Genomic DNA, 23,198 nt, shown 5'->3' on the forward strand with positions numbered 1-23,198 from the left:
ATCTAATTTAGCAAGAAACAGGTACCAGGGCCTCATGAGTTACGAGGTGTCGTTGACCAGCCTGTCGCGCCGGGGCGAGGAGTATGAAGGCATCGCTGCTGCTCGCGTATCTTAGCTGTATACTCTTGGTTTGTTTACATATATGATTCTACTAGTTTAAAGTATTTTTTTGTTGACTCTTAGGAATAGTATTGTATATGTTACCGGAAATGTATGAAATCTAGGAATTGTATACAAATCCTAGGAAATTTATACAATTCCGAAGTGTTAAAAGAAACGACCATTGTAACGATTTAGAACTGACTGATTTTATTTTTAAACCACAGATACAGTACAGTATATAGATACAGTAATGAAACACTGGTACAAATCATTATAGATGTCGCTACTATGTTATTTATTTTGATAACAACCAATACCCCCACTATATCAAAATAAAGTACATTACATACAATGCCAACTACATACTACTGCATAACTATACACCGGGGTTGCATACCCATCAATTTCAAAAAATTATGATGTTTAATAGAGTTTAATGCCTTTGTTAACAAATCAGCTACCATATTTATTGTTGACATATACTTAACCTTAACTATATTATTATTATCACATTCCCGGCAAAAATGATATTTAATATCAATATGTTTTGTTCTATTATGGAAAACCGGATTGTGCAAGAGTTTATGGGCACTTTGGTTATCATTAAAAATATCAATACAATACACATCCCCTGTGATCTCTTGATATAAATTTCTCAAGTAAATTGCCTCTTTACAACTCTCCGATATTCCAACATATTCAGCTTCCGTAGAAGAAAGACTTACATTTTTTTGTTTTTTACTACCCCAAGAAATTACACCCTCTGACAAAGTGAAGCAATACCCCGTATATGATTTTCTGTCTGTTGCATCACTGCCCCAGTCAGCATCAACATATCCCACAATTTCTTTATTGCCTGTGCCTCTATATGTTAGACAATAATCTTTGGTTTTCTTAAGATACCTAAGTATACGTTTACAATGATTCCAATGCTCTTTATCATAACAATTGTTGAACTGGCTAAGATATACCACTGAGTATGCTATATCAGGGCGAGTAAGTATAGCTAAATACATTAAGCAGCCTATTAATTGCTGATAAGGCAAGTTTTTATTACTTTTCTCACATTTAGTTAATTTTAATCCACTCTCCATTGGAGTATCTACAGTGTGACAATCACTTAAATTGAATTTTAATAACAATTGCTGAATATATTCACTCTGACTTAAAGTAAGAACACTTTTCTCTTTATCATAGCAAACTGACATTCCAAGACACTGTCTTACTTGACCTAAGTCCTTAATTTTAAATTGAGATTCTAAAATTGCTTTTAAATTACAAGTTTCTTTTTCATCACTTGAGAACACAAAGAAGTCGTCCACATATAGTGCGACGATTGTAGTTCTATTTTTTATATACAAACATGGTTCATATTTTGACTTTACATATCCATTTTTAGTAAGACACTCATCTACCTTTTGATACCACATTCTTGACGCTTGTTTGAGGCCATATATTGCCTTTTTCAATTTAAGAACCTTACTACTGTCTTCACAGTGAAAACCCTGAGGTTTTTGCATGAAAATATTTTCATTAAGCTCACCATTCAAGAATGCAGTGGTTACATCCAGATGAGTTATATCCAATTTAAGCTTTACAGACAAAGCAAAAAGTAACCTTAGGGTACTATGTCTCACGACCGGCGAGAAAGTTTCCACATAGTCCACACCGGGCCGTTGTGTAAACCCTTTTGCCACTAATCTAGCACGATAGCGCACTTGATTGTCTGGTCCAATTTTTTTCTTTAATACCCACGTGCACATTACCACTTTTAGGAACATCAACTACTTCCCACGCACAATTTTCTTCAAAACACTTAAGTTCTTCCCTGACTGCCTGTAACCATTGGTCCCTCTCAGACCCTTTCAAGGCTTCTTCCAATGTCAGTTCCATTGTGCTGTCCATAATATTATTCTGGGTAAAAAACACACCGTCAAATCCATATCTTTCAGGTGCACGACACTGTCTCACTGGTCTGGATATCACCTTCGCAGTATCCGCAATGACTTTAGTAGTATCAATTGTGTCTTCATACTCACTGGGAACATACTCACTAGATGTATCCGATGCTGACTCTTCTGTCAGTGTCGATTCTGTGTTTTCTTCCCCCACTGAATCTTGCAGCTCCTGGTCCTTTGCTTCTTCTTTATCTTTATTTTCAACCTCCATAATACTATATGATTCTGAGGGCTTTTCCATCACTATAATATCTCTGCTGGTAGAGATTTTCTTTGTTTTTGGATCATATATTCTATATCCCTTTATATTATCAGGATATCCAAGTAATATACACTCACGTGACTTCTTATCCCATTTGGTCCTCTTTTGTTTCTCTATATGAACCATGACTGGAGAACCAAATATTCTTATGTTGCTTAGATCTGGCTTCATCCCAGTCCACAGTTCATATGGTGTCTTACCCTCCAACACCGAAGACACAGTGCGATTATGGAGGTAAACTGCGGTATGGCAGGCTTCAGCCCAAAACTTTTTGTCAAGCTCAGCATCATAAAGCATACATCTTGCTTTTTCAACCACAGACCTATTCTGGCGTTCGCACAACGAGTTTTGTTCAGGAGTATATGGGTTACTTTTTTGATGAATTATACCCATTTCCTTCAAGTAAGCTTCAAAACTTGAGTTACAAAATTCTTTTCCATTGTCACTGCGAACAATCTTCACCTTTCTATTTGTTTGATTTTCTGCCATAGCTTTAAATTCTTTAAAGCATTTCAAAGCTTCATTCTTATGCTTTAAGAAGTATATAAATGTCATCCGGCTATAATCATCTACAAATAACTGAAAATATACTGAGCCTCCTAGTGAAACTGCCTCCATGGGACCACACAGGTCAGTATGTACTCGATCTAACAAGTCACTGCTTCTAGTGCCTACATGCTTGAAGGGCAGCCGGCACTGTTTGCCCTCGCAGCATGTCTTGCAAGATGATTTGGTGATATCAACTTTTTCGTTTAAATCCATGCCTTCTACTGCATTCTTCGTCTTCATTAAGCAATCACTGTGAACATGACCCATTCTCCGATGCCAAACCTCGCCCGACGTAGTCACCGCCGCGGCTAGTCGTCTAGAAACAATATTTAACTTATAAACACCATTTGTCAACGCTGCAGTAGCTACCAAGTCACCAGTTCTGTTGAAAATAAGACAACCTGTCTTGGTAAACTCCACTTTGTTTCCCTTTTCAATCAATTTACTAACAGAGAGAAGGTTAGTTGTCAAATTTGGTACACAAAGTACACCTTCGATGTTTATCTCGTATTCACAGTCCTTCACTGAGGTTACGATCTGAATATCGCCAGAACACGTTACCGAAACGATTTCTTGGTTAGCAACAACTATTTCTTCGCTAGTTTCATGAAAATTACGTGTAATCCAATCTCGGTTTGGTGTCAGATGAACACTGGCTCCAGAATCAACATAGTAGTCATTCTTACTAAAACTTCCAGTTAAAAACACAGCTGAGAATGCGTTAGTCTGTTTACGATCCACGTTTTTATTCAATTTAGAGTTATATGTACACTGCGTACGATAATGACCCACTTCGTGACACCGATAACATTTGACATTTGCTTTTGTTGACTTAGCGCCCTTCGCGCCATCTTTCTTCGCGGCAGCCATTTGTCGATTTTTGTGTTGCCAGTTTTTAGACGCGGCAAATGCACTATCTCCTTCACTACCATCGACACAAGTTCCGGTTTCCATATCGAGAAGTTTGCTTTTAATGGCGTCCGCTGTCACTTGAATGCCTGAATGTTCTATAGCCATAATCATGGGTGAGAACTTCTCTGGTAATCCAGCCAAGAGCAACGAGCCAATCCACTCGTCATTTATTGCAAATCCTGTTCCACATAATTTTTGCCCCGTCTCGATGATTTGAGTAACGTAGGATGTCATGGAACTGCAATTATCCAATCGAATGGAAATTAAATTTCTTAGGAGACTAATCCTCCGCGTGAAGCCGGAATCATCAAAAAGCGATTTGAGCTTTTCCCACAGTGCTTTTGTAGTAGTCACGGTCTTAATATGAACATACAATGACGAATCAATGGTAAGAATTAACTTTGCCTTTGTCTTAGCATCATCTGCGGCCGAAACAGCTACTTCTGTACCGTTCGTATCTCTTTCTGGCTTGATGCACTTCATCATTCCTTCCAGAACTAAGAAATTTTCTGCCGCAAATACCCATTCGTCGTAGTTCTCTCTTCCTTTAAGTTTCGGCACGTTAACTATATAGTTCGCCGCCATTTTTGCACAGTCACCGTCCGGTTTTATAAACAGAGTTCAAAACTGCCCGACTAACTAACTAATCCTACTGCGAAATATAACTGCAATTACTTTCACACTTAAATTACTTATATTTTCGCGATTTAGTAGTCTAAAGGCCATATGCTGGACCATAACCTGTTAAAAGAAACGACCATTGTAACGATTTAGAACTGACTGATTTTATTTTTAAACCACAGATACAGTACAGTATATAGATACAGTAATGAAACACTGGTACAAATCATTATAGATGTCGCTACTATGTTATTTATTTTGATAACAACCAATACGAAGCTATTTAGGAAATGTATAAAATATGGTTTCAAAAACTATTTAATACATACTTGTCCTAGGAAATATGTAAAATTCCTAGGAATTGTATATAATTCCAATATCGGATTAGGAAATGTATAAAAAACAATGCTTTCTGTAATAAAACACTCAACTATTTTACATTTCCGATTGCTATTTAGGAAATGTATAAATTTCCTAGGAAATGTGTCTAATATAATTTGTTTTACACATTTCCGTGCGATTTTAGGAATTACATACATTTCCTAGGAATTGTATACAATGACGGATTACATACATTTCCGGTAACATATACAGTAGTGATATAATCAAGCTTTTCAATCTCGTACCCACTAAGGCTACTCAGCAAGCTTCGTGGCCTTAACACGGTACTCGACTGAAAAGCTCTCCATTATATCACGATTGTATAAAATACTATAGCCAGAGTGTAAATAATTATAAATAATACTGATAATTTTACACAAAAATTCCATAACCTTAATAATCACACAAAAATTTGGTATACCTAATTTTGAAATTTGTATTTTTATTCTATTTTTTATTTTATTTAATCATGTTCGTACATCGTAAGTATTTAATAAAAGTTTTATGTGGCTATCAAAAACCTTATTAAGAGCTTTTAAAATGTTTCCCAAATCAGAAGTCATTATCGGTATAATTGAACGCCCACCGGTGCTTCGACAAAGTTAATATAAATAAGATGAGGGTATTAACTTAATACAAATTTCTGTTGATTTTTATCTTTTTGACTTCCTAAATCGTATCGGTATCCGCCCATTAGTAAGTCTGTTCATTACAGAAACGAATAAATATTTCATGTTTTATTTGATAATAAAACTCGTTCGAACAATGGTTATAAATTTGAGAAACATGCAATAATACATACCTTCCTAAATTTTACATTCAAGTAATATTGATAGGGTACACAGATTAACTTAGCAAATACTTAGAATTAAATTAATCAAACAATATTTTTTCTACAAGTACCAACGTAACCAGTCCTAATTTGTTTCAAGGGACACATTTTCTTGATATTTTTTGAAATAATTGTACGACTAACTTTATAAGTTAAAACGGAACCATACATCTTAAATCAGTCTCTCGTAGGCCCTGCATTTTTATCACATCTCAGAAGTAGTATTTCATGTCGCGTAACGAAGTAGCAATTTCACGTCTCGCTACAGGCGATACGGTAATCGAACCTGAACTTATTTAAATAAATAAAATAAACGTTTACGATTATTCCCTGATGGTATTTGGGGCGCCGTAAATTTTCATCACGGACGCTTATAAAAGTTCTGTAACGACTGGCATCGAACGTGTTTAAACATTTATATTCGAAAGTATGTGCTGAAGTTATTTTACTGTAAATATCTTAAACATATTTTATTGGAATGTAAAAAGTACTTAAGTACTTGTAGGTATTATTGGTGAAGCACCTTGATGTAAAACTTAAAATAATAATAATTCAGCCTATTTACGTCCCACTGCTGTGCACAGGTCTGCTCTCATGCGCGCGAGGGCATGGGCTGTAGTCCCCACGCTAGCCCAATGCGGATTGGGGACTTCACGTACACCTTTTGAATTTCCTCAGAGATGTACTTATGCAGGTTTCCTCATGATGTTTTCCTTCACCGAAAAGCTAGTGGATAGCAAAGGACATTCCGTACATAAGTTCCGAAAAACTCATTAGTACGAGCCAGGCTTTGAACCCGCGACCCCCAAATTGGAAGTCGGACGACATATCTACTCGGCCACCACCGCTTCTTGTAAAAGTTATAAATCTTAAAAAACTTTTTAGTTTTATTCCTCTTTAGTAAGTGTCCCGCATGCGGAGTAGGTAAGTAGACGGTTTTTGGTTAAAATCGTGGTAGAAATGGTTTATTTGTGTGATTAACAAACACGTGTGATAGGTACAAATGTTTTTATAAGTATTTAACTATTTACTATTGATTGCATATTCCTTAATATTTTTTTAAATATTATGGCGTATTAACTTTTTTACAAATTGTATTATTTTAGTTCCTACGTAGTATTTTAGTATGTATTTTATATTTTCAACAATATTCTTAGTAGACTAGGCCTGTAAAAGTAAGTAAAGCCTGCTTAATATAAACTATAATAATTAACAATAATAAACAGTTCGCCTTTGATTGTAAAATAAATGATATCTGTGCGGCCGTAAATCTTATGATGCTAAGGTTTTATACAAAGGAAATTCTTGTGCGTTACAACAGTCACAAATTATTATCGTGGCTAAACAAATTCCCTGGTGATACGTCGTGAAACTAACGACAGGGACAAAATTAGTAAAGTTTATTTAGATTTAAAGCTGTGTTGTTTGCTATAACATACTTTTACTACATTTATTCAAGCGTGGTACTTTGAATAAATAAGCAAGTCTCTTTCCAATTAATGCAGAGAACAAAAGATACATATTTGTATGGCGATTACGACACTCAATTCGATTTGTGTATCTAAAAAACTACATTCATTAAGGACTTTTTTTCTTATATTGCTTTATTTACCCTTATTGAGCTTATTGATGAAACAAATCTGAAAAGCACTCGGCCCTTTTTGTACTAAGGCAGTCTTTATATGGAAATTTTGGGTCCTTAGCGGTTTTATATGGCAAACTGAACGTTTTCTCACGCTTAAAAAAATACTGTATTTTTTATAATTCTACAGATATTGGACACCTAAATAGGGTTGTCTGAAGCTGCTTATATGAGACTTTTTATTAAGTACTTTTTGTCTTTTATTAATAGTTTGATTATTTTATTAATGATTACGTGTGTAGACTCAATGGTTTTTTTCAAACGGCTAAATAAATAAGTCTATTATAATTAAAGAAATAACAATATTAGAGCCTCGGTAGAGGGTACCATTTGGCGTTAAAACTCTAGGTTCCCAGCGCGCACAATTTTCTTGCAGAAATTGCGAAGCATCTGGTTGACTTGACGTAACGAGTGACCGAAGCTGCAGCTGTACCTGGCGGCTTCCTCACATAATATATCACCATTGTGATACAATGATGAAATGCCGCCAGCATCCTTGGTACAATGCCTCGGGCCTATTTTAGATTTAAGCTAGTTATAAAATTAGTTTAGTATTTGTACAGTTATTGTAATACCTCTGTATATAGATTACGTAAATAAAGCATACTTAATAAAATATTAGCCTAGTACCTACTTATATCCCCACTAATCTCTGTAACTCTAGGTAGTGATAAGTGACAGGTAGGAATATGTGTGCGATCATAATATATATTTATATTTATTCATATATGTATATAAAGATTTTTATTTATGTATCGTTCATAGTATTTATTTATTATTAGTGTGTTGCGAGCCTTTGAATGCCACGTAGTAGTTGATAGTATGTAATAATATATAATTAGGTATAGTTTTAAATGACTCTTTTAGGTTTAGGTTACGCAGACGAAATCGAGGGCAAGTTATTTATATCATAATTATGGCCAAATATCGTGTAAAAAATTAAATCGTTGTAGTTTTTATGTTTTAGATAAAATAACTTTTACGGTTCCATTTTTTACATGTTCACCAATACCTATCTGTAAAGTTGTATTTAATTTGGACAAGTCATTCTCACAGTGTGTAAAAATGTGTGTAAGATCAAATCGATTTACTTAATATCTCCCATAGTAAAGGTTAATTGTATAGGTGCTTTAACACCTAATAATAATATACATAATCATCATCAGCCTGTAGACGTCATATTTATACGTCGGATCGCTGGCCATGGAATGTGTGTGCGAATAAATTAGCTAGATCAGTGTAACTTAGGGCTCATTTAGACGCCGCGCGACCTCGCATGCGATTTTAGTTACACTGCAAACGAGAGGTTACATCCGATTTAGCCAGCCGATCAAATACCGCAATGTAATGAAACTTTCATGCCAGTTTTTGCATCGTCTACATGAGCCCTTAGGATACTGACTGTAGCTACGGCGATTTCAGTACTTATAATTACGCAGCTTTTATTACATAAGAGCGTATATACGAGTACTTACTTGAATCCCAAAATTCAGGTAACAGAATCTTAGGCCTTTTAAAAGTAAAATAAAAAGATAATATTCCACCGTGGCTGTATACGAGCCCCGATGCATACGTATGTTTTTGTGTAGTCAAACCATTTTTTGAAGTTCTCCCATTTGTAAAAAAAAATATGTTTTAGTTAAACATCCCAAATGTTTAATAATACTGTACCGTACTACTACTACTACTACTGTAGTTTAATTTTGTATAAGAAAATATTCTACAAGAAATACAATTTGGCAACTAATCCCAATATATGCACTACTACGAGTATTTACGAAAGCGACTGCCATCTGACCTTCCAACCCAGAGGGTAAACTAGACCTAGGGAATAGTCCGGTTTCCTCACGATGTTTTCTTCACCTAAAAGCGACTGGTGAATAACAAAGAATATTACGCGATATGATATTAAGAAATACCATCTGTACTGAAAGAAAAAAATACGTTTATTTTTTTTTTCGGGCAGGAATATAGCAGATGTAAAAAGGGCTGTTACCAAGTAAAGCAACAGGGCTCTGCTAATGTACTGACAATTCTGCTTCGAGCGCTTGCATGCAGAAATGCTGTAGGAGGACAACGTGATTTAGACAACGTTTTTTAAACGGATTCCGGACCCAAAGGGTGACAAACGGAACCATTGCTAAGCCTTAGCTCTCCGTGTGTATATCTGTATGCCATGCCGCTACAAAAACAAATAATATTATAAATTAAGGTATTACCCCAAACAAGAAACTTTTTTTTTTCTTTACAACTGTTAAAGTTTCAAACCTTAAACTCTGTACTTATGATACTCGTAATTAAAAAAATATATATCCTTGCATAACCAGAAAATAAAAAGACGTGCCAAGCGTGAGTTGCACTAAAGAAAAAAATTTAAAAAAAATAGGTTGTAGTATGAGGCGCATTTCCGACTAGTACTTGACCGGTATTTTTTAATTTGTTTTCATTTAGTGCCCACCTTTTAACTTCGCTATGTTCGCTGTCAAGGAGGTAAAGTGAAAAACTAGCTACCATAGCCTTGAACGTTATTGATACCTCTTGTCTGTTCGATTGATCTTATTTGAGGAAACTTGTCAAAAAATGTAGTCGAGCTCCTAATGAAGTTGAATTGTTGTAAACAGACACTATTTGTGACAAAACCAAAACTTAATCTGCAAATATGTAAACGCGAAACGATAAAATTAAAAACCGATTACGTCGCTGCATTATTATGTTTACGAATGCTTATTTTATTTCATAAGATTTGCGCAAGTTGGAAGGATAAATCAATTAGAGTTAAGCGTTGTTTTAAAAATTGTGAAGACAAATTCTGGAGCGCAACGGGTTCCGGCCGCCGTCCAAACGGGAATGTATCGTTGGTATAATAAATAATTTCGTTAGAGAAGGAGAGATAAGAGAGCGCAGTGCAGCTGTGATCGCACTGCGTCTGAGGCGGGCAGAGCGGCGCCGGCCACTTGGCACCGCTCTCGGTCAACGTCCCCGCGCCTCCATAAAAGCCTCCACAGGCTTGAGCCAAAACAATTTCGACAAATTCCTTCGGCAGTGCCTTAACACGCATGACTTTACGATCCTTCCGCTCTATACCCGTGAACTCTCGTTTATTTTTGGCGACGCTCGCTCGAAATATTTTTATTGATATTCGAGGCTGCTTGGTATTTTTTTATCGCGTTATCAGATCAAATATTGCCCTTAAGCGCCGGGTTATTGCTGAAGGTGCCGGCTCGGCGCTTCGAGGAATGTCCCCAATTTGACAAACTGAAGCAGCACTACCTGCTTAAGTAGTTTATTAAAATCAGATTACGTTTTTATTATCGGTTTGGCAGATAATTATTTATGTATCTTAAAATCTTTACAGACCTTGTAAATTTTTCACAACCTTTCAAGGCCTCGTAGCTTCATGTGCTTTTCTCACTCTCACTGAGCACAAGCGTGAGCGAGATGGATATGTGTGTTCTGGACCGTGGACATCATGTTTTAAAATTTTATTTTTTTATTAGTTTAAAAAAAAGAAAAGGAATCACCGAGTTCCCTCAAATATAGCTTTTGGGCATAAATTGTTACACATTTTTAAATTGTGTTCGAGATTTTTAGGTTTCCGTTCCAAAAGGGTAAAACGGGACCATTACTAAGACTCCGCTGCCGTCCATCTGTCTGTCTGTCCGTTTGTCACCAGGTTGTATCTCATGAACCGTGTTAGCTAGACTGTTTAAATTTTTACAGAAAAGTGCGGAACCCTCGGTGGGCGAGTCCGACTTGCACTTATCCTTATTTTTCTATCAAGCGAAAGTAAAAAAATCAGGATTCTAATCGCTGAAGTCCCTAGACAAAATTCTCGATATTGGTAATTACATTTTTAGCAACCGTATCTAAAAAGGCGGTATGATTTTTAAGAAACTCCGCTCTCTGAACCCGCCGTAGGTTGAAAATTCAAACGAAACTTTTTCAAAAGTAAAATCGGTCATGTATATAAAGTGGGCTTAAGTCCCACAATTATAACCTCCCATATCAAAAATAAGCAAAAAGCCGGTAAATCATGAAATATTTAATTTCAGACAGTTTTTGGGTTCCATATGTCAAAAAGAAAAAACGGAACACTGATATGATCACTTTGATGCCACAGACAACGTATATTTCGATACTCTCAAGGGAACACCTGTTTGTAATACTACCTGCTTTTCGACAAATAAATGCATTGAATTGAATTGAATCAAAATTACCTATAGGGTACTTTCCGTTGACCTAGATTACGTAGAACTATGCAATTTGGCAAGGTATATCGTCTTAGGTATACTACAAGTTAGTACATAGGTAGAGGAAAAAATCTGAAAACTAAAAATTTGTAAAAAAAAAAAAAAAATACAGTTAAATTTGTACGGAACCCTCGGTGGGCGAGTCCAACTCGCACTTGTCTCATAAGAAAAGCTGTTCTCATTAGAGTCATTGCTCTAACAGATATTATAAATTTGCGTGGTTGAGTCAGAATTATAATTTAACTGACCTAATGGTGAAACATGTTCCCATGTATCCCGAGGGACCTACAAATTGTTTTTATTAAATAAAATTGGTTTTTTCTTATTCATCAAATTTGAGAAAAATAAACTATATGAGGACTGTATTGTTTGTGTGCGGGCTTATATTAAACGAACTCCCAAGGTCATTTGTTGAATATGAATACTTAGTCTACATACTTATATTATTGATATTTAGTATTAGTATTATGATACATTCCACGCTTCGACAATAATGTACTATTGCTAAAAGTTGTCAAGAAATAACTTCTAACACGAATTTGGTCCAAACTTGAGTAGGGTTAGAAAGATCGTCAAAGAAGTGATAATTCTTTGCAAAGCTTTCACCTATATATTTCCAAACACATACTTAGAATAATGAAACGCAGAAGTAAGTCTAAAAAAGAACTTTGAATAAAAAGTCGTTTTTTGTGTTCAGCTTACTTAATCTTTGAATAAAAAGTAGTTTTTTAGGACAACTTACTTAAAACAAAAAAACATATTTCATTACGTATTATAATTTATTATCACAATTATAACATTTCTAGGGACCTATATCTAAATATAAATAAAATAATCTAACTTGATAAAAGGGAACGTCGAACTAAAGAAGCTTTTGTACTTTAACTTAAATCTGGTACTTAACTCGTTACGGAAGTACGTTGATATGAAAATATCGCTGCGGTAAATCTCAAAAGATTCAATAATGTCGGGCAAAACCAAAATCTAAATGTCAAGTTCATGAAACAGATCGTGATCTATGAAATGGCAGATAGTTAAATAAATCGCAGGCGTGCACTAAAGAAATAATTGTTGCCTACTTATTTACAATACTGATTTATGAGTGATTTGTTTGTTTGGTTTTTGGTATATACATGTATGAATTGATTTGTCTAGTTATTGTTGACTTTTTCTCGTATCCACTTGCCGGAGTAGGGGGTCTCTAACCTCTTCACCTTGGGCCTGAAGCCCTTCTCGTCAGCGGTGTAGTCGACGCGGTACATGAAACCATCGGGCCCTATGTACTCGTAGAAACCTTCCGAAGCTATGCCCTCGTCGATCGAGTTCGGGTTTTTCAGAATGGCTTTTTCTTCAGCACGAATCTTGTTCTCGGTCTCAAAACTGCAAACAAAAATATAAAATCAATTATATAAGTTCTGATGCAGATCTCGATCCCGACCACACATCGGAAACTATAAATCATCATTTCATGAATAATTTAAGTCAAGGGCACTTTTATAAGCTTTTTAAATGACTGTGAAATTTATTGTAACATTACACAACTTATTAATCATTCTTTCGTCCGTCGGATTATGATGCATACCATCATTCGACTCAAATTCACAATGTTAAGCGACGACTTTACCTTCGCTATATGTGCATAATAAGGCAATCATAGTCTACGAGGACACTATCAGAAAGAATTATACAATAATTTGCTGTTTAATTCGTTATTTTACATTTAAACATCCATTTTCATGTTTAAATAATGTATTTTAATATGTAAGCGAATTGAAAGTTTAGATTTTATAGAGTGGATTTGTTAAATATTACGCTTGTAAACAAATGATGCATCATAATTGAATTCAAAAGGTCCAAACAAGTTGTCATCGTTGTATAATTTTCCACAATAGATATTAAAAATAATTTGAATACTTCGTCAAGGCTATTCTTTGAATGTATGTTTTTAATATCTGCACTCGTATTCATTGCAGTTACGATTTACAAATGTCAAGATTGCCTACATAATGATAATTTTTAAGTATCATTTCCGATTCGCAACATCAATCGGCCTACAAAATTAAAACAAGTAATCAGTCATTCATGTCCGGCTGAGCAGTAAAATATTCAACGAGCTAATTTTGTAAAACGAGTTGATTAATTCCTTTATCGTAACGATATATCACGGAGCTATTTTTCTATGTTAATGACAATGATAAGCTTGACATTCAGTAAGTAAGGCCAAGTTCGTTCTGTCGGTAAAATAAATCTTGCATGTTACATGCCCAATTTGAAAGTAAAATTAGAAATTAATTTTGAACGGAAACGGCAATATAACTTTCCTTACCTATCCATTTGTATAACAATAGTTGATGTTATATACTTTTTTACAAATTATAGGTACCGAAATAATCGAACTAGTAATTAATTTATTATTTAACTATTTATTTAATTATTCATGAACTGTAAGTAGCTGCACCAAAGAAGGTCCATCGTTCTTTTTATTTTGTAATTTATTTTTTCAGTAACTGTACAAACACTGGGAGACAATATCTATTTGGTTTATTTTCTGTCAGTCTGGTAACGTAGTTTTCATGTAGGTATATGTAAAATTATCCTGTTTTTATGTAAGTATGTGATGTGATTCAATTTAATGAAAAACCAAAAATCGCTATAAGTATCTGTGCCTATAAGATGTGAGGAGTTTCCTTAAATTCGTCATGGACAAAAATCGGACCAGCTTGGAACTATATACCTATTCGTACTTTTAAAGAAAAAAATAATTTTACTAATCAGTTTACATTGTGGACATCTGAGGTAACTACAATACAAAAAACCGTTGTATTGATGAAGTCCTCCTTTTTTAAAAATGCCGATTTTATGTTTATTGCTTTGTTGTTGCTGTATTTGTTTGAAACAAGTCTTTGTTATAGTGATTTATTTATCATTTTCTATTGATATTGAAGTTGATAGGTAGATACATACAGAAGTGCAGTACAGCATCAATAGCAGCGTATCAGACTATGCGTCATAAGTACCTGCTATTATCTGAGACCTTAACAAAAAGAGATATGTCTCTGTATAATATACAGAGACATTATATCTGTTTATCTGAAGAACTATTGCAGATAATTTTTAACGTGAACTGAGATATATCTCCTTTTGGAAAAGTAATCGAGGGTTTTGGCGCGTTGTTTCATACGCTTCTTTTGATGCGGACAGTACATTCTTTTTAAACGAAAACGGAGATTTTAATTTTTATAAAGATTATGTCCAGCTTTTAGTGTGTCATTGTGTCTATTTCTCTAAGATTTAATTATAGTTTACTTACTCAAAATCGTATTTGTCTTCATGGTAGTTGTGCTTCTGGCTTATGATCTTAATTCCATTATTCCTATAGTAGCCTTCCTTATAGTAGGGATTGTCATCGCCAGGCTGGAGCACTAATCTGTACTGGTCGACGGATTCTGCGCCCTCGTAAGGTTCATATTGGTGCGCATATGGTCCGTAGCCGCCGTCATACGGGTTGTCGATGTGTATGTAAGGGTTGGGTATGTGCACGTATTTACCCTCGTCTCTCGGTCTGTTGTACCTGTGATAAAATAATGGTATGCTTTAATTATGATAGGTTTATTGTTTTAATAACATTCCACTAAGAGAACTGTCGTATGTTTTTTTTTTGGTAGATACTTATTAAATATATACATACGTAAATCTGTTAAATACTCTTTTAAACTACTAGACTGCGCAATTTTTCAAATTTAAAATAACCATCTTGTAGTTTTTTTCATAAAATTATAATAACTGAAGTTTGCTTTACGACTTACGTTTAGTTTATTGGCATTCTCAATAAAAAATACTTTATACATATTGTCAAACTACTAGTTTTCAACAAAAAACCACGTTAAAATGTCAATGCTGACCTAAGACACTGCAAAATTAGTAAGGTGATATTTAATGACTACCAAATATGTAAGCACTAAATTAACATTTTGAGCATCCAGCCTACTTAGTTAAATGTTAGATCAATATTCAAACACGTTGGACACATTGGGTTTTACCTGCCGGATTCGCCGAACTTCTCAGGAATCCATTTGCCATTGCTAACCGGCGAACCCACGGCCGCTGTGCTGATTATAACCACGCACTGTAAAAAAAAAACATGAAAACCCTTACATTACAGTGAATTTACGATTAACTTATTTAAAAAAAAATTATAATAGTAAACTATACTCGCATTTTAGTTATTTTAAGTATGCTTATAATATAATTGAAAGCACATAATTAAATATCTTAATTTAACCAAATAATCTAATTTACCACTAAACGGAGCATCCTTGAAACTCCAAGAGTCCTTTTAAAAATAACACGACACGTTACAGTTCTTTCAAAGATCACTTATTCACTGCCGTACTCGTGTGCGATGCGGAAACTTGTTTACAGCCCGCTCCGTATGTACACTCCTTAGAGAATTTCAAATCGTTGTGTTGATTTCGAAATCGACGCTTCGCTTTTTATACATTTGCAACATCAACTCATCTCTGCAGCAGCACCAACACACGCGCGCGGCAACTACGTCACCCCACATACAACGCCGTAACATACATACACTACATATTTTTTTGTCTCTGCATACCATTGTTGATCCCAGTCACTTTATTGGGGTATCCGTGTTACAAAAATTACATTCCAAAAAGCTATAAAATATTTTTCTAACAAATCGCGAGAGAGCGTGAATAATAACGGTGTTGAAAGGTGTATTGTTAATGAGTTTTCAATTGGGGTTGTTATTGGCCGTTTTCGTGATTTAATTGCTGGAAGGGGCAACAATTACATGATTCACTTTGAAAGAACGGATTTTTGGTTCTGGTGTCGAATGACGCTGCTATATTTGGTAGGTCCAATGCAATAACATTAAAATGTTCAATTTAATTATATTGCAACGCAATTGAGATTAAATTTAAGATGTTAACATAAAAAAAAAAATTACTACACAAGGCTTTAATTAATAAAAAAATAATTTGTTGACATCAATATAATAAAGTAGTAAAAACTTTAAGTAAAAAGCAACAAACCAGTCACTTAAATAAAGTATCCCAAAATTACAAGAGGGAGTGCGGAACGAAATTTTGTTTTTTTTTTTTAATAAGCTCTCCGTCAAAATCAATCAATGCAATATTTAACGTAAATTAAAATCTACTTTCACTGCATTCCTCTTATTGCGACCTTGTAAAAATCACTTGATAAATTAGTGTTTAGCATAACACGAGTGGTTGGATTACTCTTAATGGGTGGATTTTACGCTGAACATGACATAAACATGTATTTGTCAATAAAAAAATACGAATCAGGAAACTTACACTTTCTTTAGTTTTTTCAATATTATTGATGTTGTTAATATAAATAACATATATTCAATAATTTCCATATACATATGTGGTAAATACTGGATATGTTTGACATCTTAAAGCTGCATATTGACTATTCAAAATACTTCCTTACATCCGTTTTACATCGTTTTCTACCTGAGCGTTTCTGTTTTTGGATTTTTTTAATTTGATCTTTTTTGCCACTTTTGTGTTATTTCTAGTTAGGCTCGCAAGCCCTTTTCATCCTTATAGGAGAAAAATTGTCCCAAAATTTCCATACATTCTTCAAACTTTCTTTTTTGTTACCACCATACAAAGTAAATATATGGTGAAATGGTAACACAATAGGAAAAAAAACTCTGGGACTTTTTTCATCCCATTAGGATCAAAAGAGCTCGAGATTTAACACAAAATAAACAAAATTAATTGAAGTGGCATTTTTTAAAGAAACGCTTATCTATCATTGTCTCTACTTTTGCTAGGACATGCTTTTCTACTTATTGTATATTAGTTTAAAATAGAGTATAAGTAACTTCATTTACATACTTGTAGTACAGTCAGCTACAGAGAAAAAGTTATGCATAGAAATTTCTATGCAAAAATGCTAAGCTAATAGTATTGCTGACTGTACATAATTTGTAGGTATCACAATTGTACTGAAAAATAACTTGACTAATGACTGTTCCTAATTTGTTTCGTAAATAAGCATAATTTTTGAGGATGTGAAAATCCAACGGAATGAGAATTAAAGTTGATAATGAAGATAAAAATTGTCTCTCCTTTTCTTCCTTATTTGTTTTTATTTCCATCATGTTAAAGTCATGTCCCATTTATTTTCAACTTATTTCCAACAAAAAACATTACCTCATCAAAGTTCAAGCGCAGTAGTCGCCAAAATTCTTTCCACGCCCCAAAATGGCTTTGTTATTCGGATCATATCATAAATTCTTTCGCGTTTACGTCTCCGATCAAAGTTGACACAAATATTGACGTTTTTTTTAAGAAATATGTATAACATTTATTTGTCATCAAACTTAGTAGAAATAGTTGAATATGAATGTTTCCGTTAAGAGTCGAGTGACGCAGAGGCTAAAGTCACCCGGCGCCATGCGCCAGCGCCGACACCGGGTCAATAAACATGATTAAGTTATTAATTATGGAGTTTATTGAATATTATTTGCGTAATTAGTAGCGCTAATTTTAATATCATAGGCATATATTGTATCTCAAAGTATAATTACATTGCGAAGAGGATAATGCACGAATGCTTATCCATACAAACTAAGCCCCCATTTTCCTCCCTGGAAAACAAATTACACAGTATTTTTTGTCAATACCTGTGACCAAACAGCCCTCGCCATATACTACGCATATGCCAACGCCTGGCTAAGATATGGGATCATTTTATGGGGGAATAGCACTGACGTACCATCATTATTTATAAAACAAAAGAAGCTGATCCGCATACTGGCCAACGTTAACAACAAACACACATGCCAACCACTCTTTCGACTATTCAAAATTCTTACATTACCGTCTATATACATCTCAGATATGTGTAAGTTTGCAAGGCAACGGATACGAATTACCCACAATCCACCTATTGATACACCAAAACAAAATATTACTACCGGCCTCTAGAAGAAAAAAACATTCCAACAGCACTTATGTCATGGCCATAAAAATATTTAATAAACTGCCTGATGTCATAAAAAAATGTTTAAAATCATAAAGTCTCTTTCATTAAAAAAATGCTACTACTCATTGAATGAATATTTAAATTATGTTAATATTTAGACAATACATTTTAGCTCATCTAATGTTAAAGTAAATCGTAAGTAAGTAGTCGTAGTTGTTAATATAAGGAAATTGCTGTGCCCTAACAGGATATCATGTACTGACTGTAGTTTATAAAACATCTGTACTCGTATACAATTAACATGATTGCAATAAATAAATTGAATTGAATTGACCATAGCTATGCCTCTTGGTTTTTTTGTTGAGATTTTTATTTTATTATTATAAGAACTATTATTAGAAAAACAAATTCCTTGTTTTAAGATAAAATATCGAAAAAATTAATAGAAGCATAGATAATGTAAATTAAATTGCGTAAAATAGTTTCTTTGTTAATACTCTTATAACTAAAGTGTAGTTAACAACGGCTTATGTTTAACTGATCTAGTAAAATATAACGTCATTATAACCATTTTTACTGCCACTAATAATAAATTATCACCATAATTAAAATAGAGTTTTAATTATTAATATGAAATTACAACCAAAATGTTTACACATTCCTATCCTATTAAAGCAATTGACACCAAACTAATCATTCTTAACCCAAAAATAGGATCTGATCGTCAAAAATAAAACTCCATTTAATGTGAAATTGTAACCATTTTTTTTAACATCTCGCTATTGCTATCCTATTAAAAGAAATGACATCAAACTAATCATTGTTAACCCAAAAATAGTTAATGACCACCAACATTTTGTGACAAACGGTGCAATAAATAATCAATAAATTAGGACAGATTAGGGTAGGTAATTCTTTATAGCTACACATTTAATTACAAGTGACCAATAGATAGGACATATAAATACAAATAAACTTTTATAGATATGTAAACCAATCGAAAATTATCTGCTAATAAATCTTTCAGCCCTCTATCTTAATGTTTAACATTCTACGCGCAAAAGCAAATGCAGGATAAAGATCTATCCCATCAGGAAATAAAATTGTGAGTATCACCGGAAAATAAAAATGACGTCGCTATCGGAAATGTGAGCTCGAGTGGAGACAGCACCGCCCAGGATGTTACTCTCTTTTACACATTTTCACTACTAGTGGCTCTGAGCTGTACCTAGACCTCACAATAGCTTAAAAAAAGTAAAAATATAAAATACTTACTTCGTTGAGCCATTATCACAACGAACTCAAAATAGTCTTAAGTACCGGCGCTACAGCCCTTTTATGCCAATTTCCGCCATTTTGAATATTTTTCAAAAACGAAACGACAGAAAAATTCTATCCAACTACCAAATCACAATATTTCACGTCCGGTTGAGAAATGTGACCTGCAGATAAGAACATCCAGACATACGAAAACGTTTTTTCCCCACGCTGAAACGGAGACCTTCGCTACCGCTCGGTCAATGTCAATTACTGCACCTTAATTTTGCATAATAATACCGGTAATATATGGTACCGGTAATGTTATGTTAAATTCCGGTAATATGAAGCGCTGGAGCGTGCGACTTGCAATCCGGAGGTCGCGGGTTCAAACCCCGGCTCGTACCAATGAGTTTTTCGGAACTTATGTACGAAATATCATTTGATATTTACCAGTCGCTTTTCGGCGAAGGAAAACATCGTGAGGAAACCGGACTAATCCTAACAAGGCCTAATTTACCCTCTGGGTTGGAAGGTCAGATAGCAGTCGCTTTCGTAAAAACTAGCTCCTACGCCAAATCTTGGGATTACTTGTCAAGCGGACCCCAGGCTCCCATGAGCCGTGGCAAAATGCCGGGACAACGCAAGGAAGAAGAAGAATACCGGTAATATGTGTGCCCGGCGGCAACCAAAGGCTTAAAACTAGCATCTACCCGAGACTTTGTCAGTGTAGAATTCGTACGCATACTTCCTCTTTTCATCCCCTTAACGGATTGACTTCTGTAATAAAAACAATATCAGGCCAATACGAACGTACACTCACATCAGAATTATATATATATTTTTTTTATAAAGATAGTTTATTATTCAAGTAGGCATATTACAATGCGCTTATGAACGTCAAATGAAGCTACACTGGCTCTAACCCTACACCTCTGACCCGAGAAGATTTAAATCCCCCCTCAATTGGAAGAGGATTATTTAGTTATACATGTGGTTAGTTAGCCAAATAACGAATGATGTAAATAATAGATTTTAAGTACCTAGTATTAAGACATGACATGTAAAATATATTTTATCAATAAATTATCGTATCGTATATTATTTAAATAGTTAGCAAGTACGAGCGGAATGCACTACATATAACTGAATGACATCAGTTAGATGTTATTCCGATATCAGTGTACGTTCGAATTAGCCTGTGAGTCCTTTCCCGAGACGCAAGTTATTTTCTTATATTACAGTCAGCACCAAAAGTAGCGGACCAAACCACCCTTCTAGAGTATCTACCATTGTGTAACAGCTTAACAAAAAGGGATGGTTCTATATGTAGAACAATTAAGACTGAAAAATATATAGGTTCGAACGTGAATTTTAGAGATTTATCTATATTTGGAAAAGTTATCCGGAATATCAAATACTTTTGGCGCGTTGTTTTATCCGCTACTTTTGATGCTGACTGTACTAGCAGTACGCCTAAAAACAAGTACAAATTGTGTTAAAAGCATGAAAGTCGGCACGATTAATTTGTATATCATTTGAATCAATTTGACCCGTACCACCAAAAACAAAAAAAAAAATTGAGGACAGACACACATCTACACAGAAAGACATCTAATAGAAAGTCGTAACATTTTCTTGTCCTTTTTCTTAACAAAAGCGTCATACCAAAGGAAGGAACAAACTAACAAACCAAGTTTAAATACTCCGGGGTACATTATACCTACTCGTATTGAGTAATTCGACATCACAAAAAAATACAAAATATAAATATTTTCAAAATTCCTTTCTTGGGGTTAGATATGACGATAATAGGTATTATTTGAGATATATTTTACAAAAAAATAATTTAATGGTATCGTATCTGGAGGAGCTCAAACTTGGCATGTTTTAAAAATTATATTAATTTAATACAAGTTACTGAAATGTAATGGTGTTATATATTTTTAGAACCGGCTCAAAATGCTTTTTCATTGACTACCACACACGATAGGTTTCTGAAAAAAAAACATACAAAAAAAAAGATAACGTCATAAACACTCAAAAAAATTTTTTGGTGCTACGGGTCTAATAGATTTATATGGACTAAAGATTAATCGTACCGATTTTCATATCTTTAACAATCGGATTCTAATTTTCAGCACGAATCAGTAATTTTAATGATTGTTATATTTGTCGAGCATCAAATTTATTTCAAGTTCCTCTGCCTACGTGATGATGATGATGTAATCCTGTTTTCCCTCATTAGGGACATAGGGCTCGCAGAAGAATTTTCCATTTGGCGCGATCCTGGGCGGCTACTGCCAGCTCTTCCCAGCCAACTCCAGTTGAGCCAGCCTCCTTCTCAACTGATCGTATCCTTGAGGTACGAGGCCGCCCTGACCGTCTACTGCCAGTCGATTGCCAGCGGAGACACTGCCTAAATAAATGAAATGAATGAATGAATGAAAATCATTTATTTCGAGCTATAAACTCATATAGTGTTAGTACATACAACAATTATTATTTATCTACCTATATGTCTAAGTTAGTACAATATAAACAAAACAATAAATACCTAAAACTACTTAACATAATCTATTTCGATGATGCGTTGGTCCGTTGGGTTCATGCAGTTGGTTCCAACGCCTCATCAGAAGTAAGCCAATAACCCCCGCCTAAGTAGTAGTCAATAACGATAACAACGAACGGTTTCAGGAAGTCAGCATGTAAAAGTTAAAAAAAAGTACGTATATTTTCATTTATTTAATCGTATATCATAACATTGTTAGTAATACTCATTACTATAAGTACTAGTCAACATCCAGGTTGTTGACACGTTATTGATGATAAATTAGTTAACGATTTATTTATAGCTGTAAAATAACAATTTTATTTTCTTTTACAATTTTTTATGTTATTTATCAAAATATAAATATTTTTATACAGCTTACGATGACAGATATCATCTCCATACAATGTATAACCTTAAAACGCAAAATTGTATTGGGATGACACCTGTCACTATCTGGTTGAAAATACTATAATAGATATACATAAATGGAAGTCATTGTATTAGTACTAAATTAATGCTATGTCAGCAATTTAGGTATTCACATAATTTGTCGATGTATATTAATCACTGTAAAATTCCTTGAATAATTAAACTGTTTAAACAATAAACTAGAAATCATAATTAGTATTGTGTTATTTCCTTTTCAAACTTGCGTATAAACTGTTTCATAGGAATTGTTTACCGCTGGCTATTATTTCGTCTGCCGGATATTTAGTGATTCAAGCAATATGAATTCAAACCGAACTCATGACCTTTGACACTCTGACTCCGGGAATTAAAAGCAATTTCTGGCCACAACAACCTAACTGCTAGTAAATAATACTTAATGTCGGGGAAATTTTACTGGTAAAGCCCCTAGTATTCACTTGTCTTCTAAGAAATAATGATTTA

The 23,198-nt window shown here is 34.3% G+C and overlaps 1 protein-coding gene across 1 annotated transcript; it reads right to left on the reverse strand.

Annotated features, from left to right (window-relative positions):
- Positions 1-12,269: 12,269 nt before the first annotated feature.
- LOC133518878 (uncharacterized) lies at positions 12,270-16,066 on the reverse strand. The gene is made up of 4 exons (XM_061852642.1): positions 15,809-16,066; positions 15,550-15,635; positions 14,820-15,080; positions 12,270-12,889 (listed from the first exon to the last, which is right to left on the reverse strand). The coding sequence occupies exons 1-4, from the start codon at positions 15,821-15,823 to the stop codon at positions 12,661-12,663; spliced, it is 591 nt and encodes a 196-aa protein (XP_061708626.1). The 5' UTR covers positions 15,824-16,066; the 3' UTR covers positions 12,270-12,660.
- Positions 16,067-23,198: the final 7,132 nt, after the last annotated feature.

This window comes from Cydia pomonella, chromosome 6, assembly GCF_033807575.1.
Source record: "Cydia pomonella isolate Wapato2018A chromosome 6, ilCydPomo1, whole genome shotgun sequence".
In the NCBI taxonomy this organism is placed as follows: Eukaryota; Metazoa; Arthropoda; class Insecta; order Lepidoptera; family Tortricidae; genus Cydia; species Cydia pomonella.

Excerpts from the sequence above, each read along its gene's own strand:
- LOC133518878 (XM_061852642.1), bottom strand. Across the intron at positions 15,081-15,549 it reads AAGTTCGGCGAATCCGGCAG|GTACAACAGACCGAGAGACG; the intron begins GTAAAACCCAAT and ends ATTTTATCACAG. Across the intron at positions 12,890-14,819 it reads GAAGACAAATACGATTTTGA|TTTTGAGACCGAGAACAAGA; the intron begins GTAAGTAAACTA and ends TTTTGTTTGCAG.